The sequence below is a fragment of the Eupeodes corollae genome, chromosome 3 (assembly GCF_945859685.1).
Source record: "Eupeodes corollae chromosome 3, idEupCoro1.1, whole genome shotgun sequence".
Taxonomy (NCBI): Eukaryota; Metazoa; Arthropoda; class Insecta; order Diptera; family Syrphidae; genus Eupeodes; species Eupeodes corollae.
Window position 1 is genome coordinate 32,053,529 of NC_079149.1, and position 10,500 is coordinate 32,064,028.

Genomic DNA, 10,500 nt, shown 5'->3' on the forward strand with positions numbered 1-10,500 from the left:
AAGTTAAGTATGTTTTGTATTTTTAGATAGAGAAGATAATTATGTGAAGATAAAAATAGGATGGTGTTTTTTTAGACTCCTGTTAGATTTAGTTGATCACTAAATCCGGATTCTGGTGCTAGTGTGCCTAAGGCAAGATCAGTCCATCTTTGTTCCTAAAGGTTTGAAGAAGACAATTTTTTTTAATTGATGGAAGAGTTTAATAGAATTTAAAACAAATTATAAATATTTACTTGTTCACTTAATGTTAAATGGGAATCTGTACCATCAGCTTCTGGATCGGGCAATTTATCAGTTGGAACTAAAATTTGATCGAATGGTAATGTTTCTTCACGCCATTTATTATCAACAATGTCCAACAAGTAACCTTCAATTGGAGCCTAAGAGATAAAGTAAAAAATAGTTTAAAAATATAAGAGGACTTAAGAAACTATTAAAACTGCTAGAATTTAAAGTAATTCATGCATTTTAGAACATTTACTAGTTATTTACAATCCGACATTCAATTATTTTCGATATTTTTAAGCCATTGTTAGAAAAAGTAAGATGTTTCTTTTTGTATATTATAAGGTTTCGAATGTCTGCACTTTCTTTTTTAATAAGATTTTCGTTACTCTTGTTATGCCAAGACACAGTGTGCTTTGATTTGTTTTAATTTATTGAATTGATTAAACAAACTAACGTTAGAGCTTATGACTAATATTACATTTATTCTTAGATTTATAGATTTACAATGCTTTAAGCAATTTGCACAAAACAAGCTAAACTTATTGAAAAAAATTACTTTGAATGTTTTACTTTTAAAATCATCGCTAACGGTACCAAGAAGTATTACTTGTTGCAAACTGAAATCTGTTTGAGGGGACTGTTTCACCATAGTTCGATATTCTTGATATAGAACGTAAAGAAACTTGTCTTCTAATACTTGAACGGCTATAAATAAAGTTTAATTGTTGGTGATATGACTGACCCATTGATTAATTTTCTAATAAAGCACAGCTGAATGTACTCTCTGTGTTTAGAAAGCGATGGAAGATTTATGAGCGTGAGCCTATGATTGTACGGTGGAAGTTCGAACCTATTGGACCATGAGAAGAAACGAAGGCAGAAACGCATGAATCTTCTTTGTACTCCTTCTATGTTGTTTATATGGTCTGAATTAAAGGGATCCCATATTATGCAGCCATATTCCAATATTAATCTTACAAATGATATATAAAGAAGTTTAAGAATATAGGGGTCACGAAAATCATGAGAAAACCGTTTTATAAATCAGTGTTTTATTTGCTTTTTTAATAATATAGCCATAATGATTTGCAAAAGTTAATTTTGAGTCAAGAATAATACCTAGGTCAGAGAAAGTAGAGAGTTTAGTCAACTAAGAAGAGTCTAATTGATAATTCAAAGTCAAAACATTTTGTTTGCGTGTAAAACACATTGGTCTACATTTGTCTATGTTTAATAAAAGCTTATTTATAAAACACCATTCGCGAAAACTATTAAGATCGTCTTGTAGCAGTAAACAGTTGTCAAGTGAGTCAATAGTTTGAAAATTTTAATGTCATCAGCGTAAATTAAAAAAAAAGAGTGTTTTATAATCGTAAGTCGTAGTACCCGTGGCATGATGGTTAGTGCGTTGGACTGTCATGCCAGAGTTCTTGGGTTCGATCCCTGCCTATGCCATCTAAAGTCTTTTCACGGGTCCTGCCTCTTGCGAGGAATTTACAAATTCTTCAAGAGTAACTCTTGTCATGAAAAGTGCTTTCTCAAATTAGCCGTTCGGATTCGGCATATAAACTGTAGGTCCCCTCCATTCCTGGCAACATTACTCGCACACAGGAATGGTTGAGAGTTGTAAGTCACTAGGCCCTGGTTCTCAAAGGACTGTTGCGCCACCCAATTTATTTTTTTTTTTTATTTAAGTCGTTAACGTACAAAATAAACAGTAAGGGTCCTAAGTGGCTACCTTGTGGTACGCCAGAGTTGGTATACAAATATGATGACCGCTCATTCCTAAAAAACCACACTGTATGATCTATTATAAGTACGACGGAACCCAACTAACAATTTTATCGTTAAAGCCTTGGGATTTAGGTATGGAAGTTAATGTTTTATGACACAATTCATCAAAGGCCTTACTGAAGTCTGTGAAGACACAGTCAACTTGTTTCCATTTTTCAAACGAATCTAAACAAAATGAACTGAAATGAAAGAGGTTAGTAGCTGTTGACTTATTTTGAACGATAATTTTGTATTTTATTTTTACTACCAAATGATTCCAGTTAACATTACATAACAGGTTGAAAAGCTCATTAAGTTTGCATTTTTTAAAGTTAAATTCAAGATTTTCTTTGGAGCAATTAGGAACATTACATACATTCTTCGAACAGTAGGGAATTAGCTGAATTTACAGCAATATCAGCATTGAGTGTGTCCGAGAAGAATATACGATCCAATATTTTGTTGAAGTTGTTGGCAATCCCATTAAATTGGCTTAGGCCACATTAGGAAAGACCGTCAATTGTGAAGAAATCGTTGGTAGAGAATATGTTAATAGGAGATAGATAGTTCTTATGCGTATGTTTAGTCCAGATCAAGTTTGGAAGATTGAAATCTCCTAAGACTAGTAACTCGTCTTGTGGATCAATTTGATCGTTTATCTTGTCTAAGCAATTAATTAAGTTTTCATAAACGTTGTTAGGAGAGCTTGGAGGTATAGATGTGGCGATAATGTATAGCAGTCCTGTCTCAGTTTTAACTTTTATGCATTGAACATTGGTTTTGGACTTGAGAGAATATTGATGATCTTTCCTGGAGGCGTGAGTATTATGGTTGAATTGCTTGAGCTGAGGAATGCAACTGGCTATTTCTTCAGAGCATAATCCATTAAAACTGTCCTTCGCAAAACGACAGTGATACAACGGAAACAACAGTATTGAACCTTACGTTTTCGACGCTCAATTTTTGATTCCCCTTTTTAGAATGCGTTGAAGATCCACATTCGAAGACCAGGGTTGAGAATCTTAAAATTAATATGAAAAGCTGGGGAGACATAACAGAGCCTTCTGGTACCCCAGAACTTATTAAGTGTTTTTCTTAATATTCTCCATTCAATATTACTTGAATTAAACAGTCCGTAAAATAATTTGTAATCTGACGGAGGAGGGATTAGTTAAAACCGGAAGCAAGTATTTACGATAAGAGAGACTGATGCCAAATTTTCTGGAATGCTTTAAAAATATCCTCCTTTCTCCAAAACGATGTGAAGATTGGCTTCACTGTTTGTTGAGATAAACCATCACCATCACCGGTGGACCTAGTAAAAAAGCCTTCGATATTTGAGATATTTTTTAAGCTTATAAGTTTAAACGACCTAGAAGGGGAGGAGAGTTCGGTTTTTTCGGGTATCGGCTGAACAAATTCGGTTTTTCATCTACTCGGAATGAGACCTAAACAGTAGGAACACATTTTCAGAGATGCCATGTGTGTTGAAGAAGATTGGTACCATAAAATAATTTACACTCTCAAGTACAGGCGGAGTCATAACAATCTATAGCAGCATTGAATTGTTGTTAGATTGCCTAGCATAGAGATAAGATTTATTTATACAAGGAGCTTAGGGACCGAGAAAGAGGAAAGAATTGTTCATGCTTTTTTGTATCAACAATTTTGACTGCTCTTGGGTCCTTGCAGTATTTTTAACTTAATCTTTGGTCATTAATAAATTTGTGACATCGAATATGGACGCTTCCTGGCTTGCTTGTAATTTTTCCAGTTTACAGTGGTTGGATTGGCTTTAAAACAACGAAAATTTACCAAGCCATGTGTTTTTTTTGGGTCTGATGCTTTTAACTTTATATGGGAAGTAAGGTCTCATACTCAAAAGAATCAAACTTGTGATCAAATCTTCACTGGAGTCAACGTCACTATGGAGGAAGCATAGTGATCAGTTAAAGTCCCTGAAAAATCTGTAAAAAATTGTCTTTCTCGAATTGCTGAACGGTACTGAAGTGGTTTGGTACGAGAAATTAGAGTGGGCCCGTTGATCAGCTCAGTAAGGTATGGTTAAACTCAGCAAAGATATCTTTTTCGCTTGTTGTACAATTCGAATGTAGAAGGGACTTGAAAGTAAGGCAAGTTTCTAGCATCTCATAGGCCAGCTGCCAAAAAATTATTATCTTCAACTTAAGGCAACTTTATTGGAAAGTTAGTCAAGAAAAATCTCCCTAACTATCAATTGTCAAAAAATAAAAACAACTTTCAGCTGTTCACAAAAAGCAGAGAAACATTTAAAACATTTAATGGATGATTCAACTTATTCGCCGGACGATGATGAATTGATTGGTGCGTAACAATTTAATAAATAATAATCTGTAATCTATGTTAACTTTCCTCTTAGCTCAATTCTAACAGAAACGAGGACTATTATGCAGTGACAATACCTAGATGAGTATAACATCCTCAAACACAACTTCAACTAATATTTTGTAACTTTTTGTTTACCAACAAATACAAAAAGCTAAAATCAATTTTCAAGTTTCTTGAAATTCCAACATGTGCTGAATCAGCTGTTTTGTCATATATCTACATACCCCAGAAATTCTTGGATACCTTTGGATTCCTTTTTTGAAATCTCAGCTGTTTTTGATCAGCTGTATGCGGATACCCTATCTCTCTGAGATTGAACACAGCCAAAAACACATGATTATCTGTCATTTTCACAGAAGTAAACTTGACTTGATAGTTAGAGAGATTTTTCTTGACTAACTTTCCAGTCAACTTTCAGATACTAGAAACATGACTAACTTTCAAGTCTTTTATGTAGTCTGAACCTTCATAATGTTATTTTTTTTTAGAATATTTGAAATCAAGTCTCATATCATTGCGTTTCACTTGGCGCCAAAACAGTTGCCCTAAAATTTAAAAAATAAACGTTTTCAATTTTTATTGCATTATACAATTGATTCGTTAGAAAATCAAACATTCTTTTCAAACCGTTTTGCTTTTTTCTGTTGTTAAAAAATGCCTAAGTTCTTTTTAGGAAATATTTTTTAGAGTTGGTCTATTTAACAGCTGTCACTTAATGTATGCTTTGTTTGGTTTGCCATTTTATAATGGTCGCATTCACAAAGCTAGTGGCTACGTAGTTAAGGGATTTTGATTGGCTATATCTAAATACAAAAGTAGTTGAAATTTCCCTACGTAGCTACTAGCTTTGTGAATGCGACCAATGAGTAGACTTATTTTTGATTAAATAATGATTAAGTCGTGCGACACAACGCAACAACCAATTTATTAATGAAAACTTTTTGGTGAGAGCATTATCAAGCGTCGTGGGCCTGTGATGTGGTACCCAAGATCGCGCGATTTAACATTGCGTGAGCATCTTTTGTGGCGTTATATTAAGTTGCTTGATGGATTTTATTTCAGTTTGTCGCAGTAGTGACTTTACCCAAAATTTATAATAAATCTAAAACCTTAGCTGGTTGTAACATTAAATAAAAGCGTTTGGTATTTTATTGTTCTTCAACGCTGGCGAAACCACTGCGTAAGCTTTTCCATCTCTTCTATTCTACTGGTGTCTTTCCAAGTAGAAGTCAAACTGCATTTGTCCAGCCTGTCCCTAAAAAAAGCGAATCCTCCTCCCAATTGAATCCCTTCTTTCCAAGGTCATGGAAACGCTAGTTAATTCTCGGCTTAAGAAATTCCTTGAAGAACGGTAGCTTCTTAATGACCGGCAGTATGGCTTTCGTTGCAATAGGTCCACTGGTGATCTCATGGTTTATCTCACCGAACAGTGGAACAAATAAATTTTTACATCGTTTTGGAGAAAGTAAGATTATTGCACTTGATATTTCAAAAGCATTTGATAGGATTTGGCATCAAGCTCTCTTATCGAAAATGTGTGCTTTTGGTATTGATGAATCTCTTCTTTGTTGGGTTAGAAATTACCCTTCGGACCGTTCAATTCAAGTAGTATTGGACGGGTTCAAGTCTGATATCCATAAAATAAACGCTGGTGTGCCCCAGGGCTCCCTTTTGTCACGGACACTCTTCCTTATATTCATAAATGATGTTTTTGAAACTTTTAACCCTCTACATTGTTTCGATGATGACAGTACCCTTTGCTTTATATATTCGCTTTTAGATTCTCATCCTTGTTTTTCGGATGTGGACTAACAACGGCAGCGTATGATAAGCTCATTAAATTCTGATTTTGAAAACATTGTCAAATGGGGATTCCAAAACCGTGTAGAATTTAATGCTTCGAAAATTCAATGCTGTCACAAAAGCGTGACCCTCCCCTAATGCCACTATTCATGGGTGGTACTTGCATCGAGGAGATTGAACAGTCCTAGTGGAGTGGTTACATATTTGACATCGCCAAAAATGCTCCTAAGTGTTTAGGTTTTCTCCGGCTATGCAAAAAGTTTTGTACCCTCTCTGATCCGGCTATAATTTACAAAGCTTTTATTCGTCCAAAACTTGAGTATAATACTCTTACTCATTCGCCCTAGTAACGTACTTGAGTCTCTTGGAGATATTCAAAAAGAAGCTTTAAAAACTGATAGGAGATCGTTCTTTTACCGAGACATTTGCTTTTCTTGAACACCGCCGCAAGGGTCATGTCTATCATTGTTTAGTAGTTATTTTATAGTTACATTCCTCCCTTGAAACAATTCAACCTAAATACCCATACTGCTAGGAATGCCCATCAATTTACCCTTGAGCCCAATTTCGTACGTACTGTTAAGTAAAGAGATTCTTTCTTTAGCCGCAAGATTCGAATGTGGAATGATTTCCAAGCTCAATATTTCCCATTCATTATAATGTGTAGACTTTTAAAACCCATGTTCATCGGTATCTCCTTTTTAATCATATCCTCCTTTTCTAATGGCTTGCACTATGTTTAATCATTATAAGGGTATTAATAACCTCTTTAATGCCATACATTTAAAAAAACACCCTTTAATATGAAAATAAAGGAATTACTTTTTAATGTGCAATCACACATTTAAGATTTTTTTGTTATAATAAGCGCACCCTCAAGGGGATAATGCTACCCTTATTATGTAGACACAGTGTGAGCACAAGGAAAGGGAGAGAGTGGTTGAAAGGAGGTGTCGGTGCACATTGGTTTTGAATTCCTGAATATTGCAATAGCTGGGAAAGACAGAGTGTGGTAAGGAATTCCACATTTGCGTAGTAGGCTAAAGAATAAATCTCTGCACTTTGCAGTACGACCGAAGTTGGGCTCGAGAGAATACATTCTTAGAAGCGCGAGTATTTCGGTTGACCTGTTTAAGGCAAGGAATACGACCTTAAGACGTATATAAGTTTTGTTGATAACAGCCAGATCAGAGGTGATACAAATACCGAGAATATCGTGATGTTCAGTCTCCTAGATGCAAGTGAAATCCATGGATTAATGCAACGGGGGTATACCTCGCTTACAAGACAGCATTGGGTTTAGGTCGGAATTTAACGAGCTTATCATATTTTGTCGTTGCAGTTCCACATCGGAAGAAGAGGGATGTGAGTCTGAAAACGAATATGAAAAGCTAAGACTACTATTGTCAGCGAAACAATGTATTGGATTAGAAATTGCAGGCAGGAGATCATTAATAAAAATTAGAAAGAGTGTTGGAGATAGAACAGAGCCCTGGGGTACACCAGCATTTATTTTGTGGCTTTCAGGCTTCAATGTGAATCCATCCGATACTACTTGTATTGCACGATTTGAAAGGTAATTACTAATCAAATGAAGCAGGGATTCATGAAAACCGAAAGCACGCATTTTCGATACGAAAGTTTCATGCCAATTCCTCTCAAATGCTTTTGAAATATCAAGTGCAATAATCTTACTTTTTTCAAAACGATGTAAAGATTTGTTCCACTGAACCATGAGGTCACCAGTGGATCTGTTGCTGCGAAAGCCGTATTGTCGGTCATTAAGAAGCTTTCGATCTTCTAGATATGTCTTGAGCTGATAAATTATTAGCGTTTTCATGACATTGGAAATAAGGGACTTAAGTGCAATCGGTCGATAGTTAGAGGGTGAGGAAGATTCGCCTTTTTTGGGAATAGGCTGGACAAATGCTATTTTTAATCCGCTCGGAACGAGACCTGAGGAGTAGGACAGATAAAAAAGCTTACGTAGTGGTTTTGCAAGCGTTCAAGAACACATCTTCAGAATAATAGCGAGGATACAATCCGGACCCACGGACTTATGAATGGGTAGATCTTTAAGAACTCTTGCCACAGTACGAGTGCGAAAAAAGATTGGTCCCATAGACTCACTACCTCGCTAAAGTACAGGCGGAGTCATAACACATTTGCAAATTAGCTTTCTCTAAGGAACTAACAAATGGAGTGTCATTTAAAACAAGCGTAGAAACTGAGGAAGATTTCCTCATGTTTTTACAAATGACCAAAAATGTTTACTGCCTTTGGGGCATTGCAGTTTTTGGGGTAATTTTTGTCATGTAAAAATTTGGTCTGTCGAATATGGGCGTTCCAGGCCAGGAAGGCTTACTTTAACTTATTCCGGTTTTCCCCAGTTGGATTGGCTTTAAAACAACGGAAACTTAATTTACCTAAGATGTAGTTTAAACATTATACCACTCTTGCTCGTCACTCTACTCTTCAAAAAATTAAATATAATTTAATTTTAATTTTCCAAAAAATTCCAAATATACCACAAATTTACCGAGTTCACACTTTTATGTCTCTTCAAATGCTAGGAAATAAGTGCTTCTTGTCAATTTGATTCTTTCCGTTTTTAAGTGTTTATTTAAATCGTCTCGACTTTGAAGGAAATATTGTAATACCTAAAATGCAACAACATTTTATTTTGCTTCCGTGGTATTATTCAAATCATTAAAATTAAAAGATTTGTGTTACTAGCCCGAACCGGTGTATGTATGCCCTTGTCATAGTCACGGGTTAACATTTAGCTTATGACTTGTGGGTGGTTGTTGTTTTTTATTTTTGCAGAGATTAAACCCTAGCAAAGCAATTTTATGCGTGTAAATCTTTGTTGTCTTTCAAAACACAAGACATATAATTTATTTATTAAAGCCTATCAGCTTTGGTTTTGCTCAGTTTTTGACAAAAAGCTAAATGATTATTTTAAAAAAATGTGATATCAATTTAAGTTTTTGGGAGCATCTATGATGTCAATAAAAGCAAATCCCAAAACAAACAACTACCAACTTTATACTTAAATTGGGTTATGCAATATCCAATTAAATATCAAGAAATATGGGGATGGAATCTATTCAAAGGTTCTAAAAGTTCTCCGAAGTTTATGGAGATCTCAAACCTTTACCCTTCGTATGACCAATTCAATTGATTTTGTACAAGAGTTCTTGCTGCCAAAAACTGTTTTAAACATTGCACAGATTATATTTTTAGTATAACTTTAATGGAAAAGCATTTTTACTAATGTTGTGAACTAAAAGTAGCTAAGCAAAACACCTTTTCCTCTTATCAAACTATAAATAGAGAAAGAACATGCAATATTTACATTTAAATAACAACAACTCACTGATTATAAAACAAATAATTTCTATTTAAGTATGTATATTGTTTACTTAATTTTGTTTTTGTATATTTGTTTGTAAATAAAATACAATTTTTCTTTTGTTTTCTATTTTTCCAATTAAACATGCAATCATCACTGAATGAGAATGAGATTATTTTTTTGTATGTACCTGACTGTCCATCACTTTGAATTATAAATTTTGTTATTTTTCACTAGAAACTATCGATTAAATGGTTGAATTTTATTCGCATCGACGAAGGTATTATTTATTGTTTAAGATAAAAATAATTTCTAATGAAAAATTGAGGAAAATACATTAAAATTTGCAAAATTACAATTCACTGAATTACCTCACTCGCAATCGCAACAAGAAAATTTATATTTTATTTTGACTTTTGAGTGAAAATTTTGTGATTGTCAAATGTCAGCTGTTTTTGAAAGGTTTATTTTCGAAATTTCGAATTTGCCGCTGCTGTTATCAGAATGAGTGGATTCAGGGGGTTGTGTTGAATGTTCGAATAAATGAACGCATTCAGTAATCTGCATTGATTTATTTGATATTTCTTTTACTTAATGTTGTTAAAATTTAAATTTCTTGCATTTTAAAGAATGTGATAAAACTGTCAATAAATATATTTGTTTATTGATAAAAAATAAAAACTAAAAAAAAGAAAAGTGTGGTGTTTATATAACAGCTGGAGTTGTAACAAAACATTAAAAAAAAGATTAGCATATTTTTGAATTCAAATAATTAATATTAATACGTCAGTAATAATGAAACTGGTAAGGAATTTGAACTAAAGGGACAAATGGAAAATCCGAACCGTATACGTTGTTCAGGAACAACTGCGAATTTTCGATATTGCATTTCATAAACAACATTTCATCGTATTTTCCATAAAGTCTTTTTAAAAATACAATTAATAAAAATTTAAAACAGTTGAAAACTAACA

The 10,500-nt window shown here is 34.0% G+C and overlaps 1 protein-coding gene across 1 annotated transcript; it reads right to left on the reverse strand.

Annotated features, from left to right (window-relative positions):
- Window positions 1–13: 13 nt before the first annotated feature.
- Window positions 14–9,891, reverse strand: LOC129949281 (anaphase-promoting complex subunit 13). Its single transcript, XM_056060644.1, has 3 exons — window positions 9,717–9,891; window positions 234–380; window positions 14–155 (listed from the first exon to the last, which is right to left on the reverse strand). The coding sequence occupies exons 1-3, from the start codon at window positions 9,726–9,728 to the stop codon at window positions 72–74; spliced, it is 243 nt and encodes an 80-aa protein (XP_055916619.1). The 5' UTR covers window positions 9,729–9,891; the 3' UTR covers window positions 14–71.
- Window positions 9,892–10,500: the final 609 nt, after the last annotated feature.

What these genes read in the sequence shown, in the direction of transcription:
- LOC129949281 (XM_056060644.1), bottom strand. An exon ending in ATTTAACATTAAGTGAACAA is followed by an intron (nt 156 to 233) that starts GTAAATATTTAT and finishes TCAAACCTTTAG; the next exon opens with GAACAAAGATGGACTGATCT.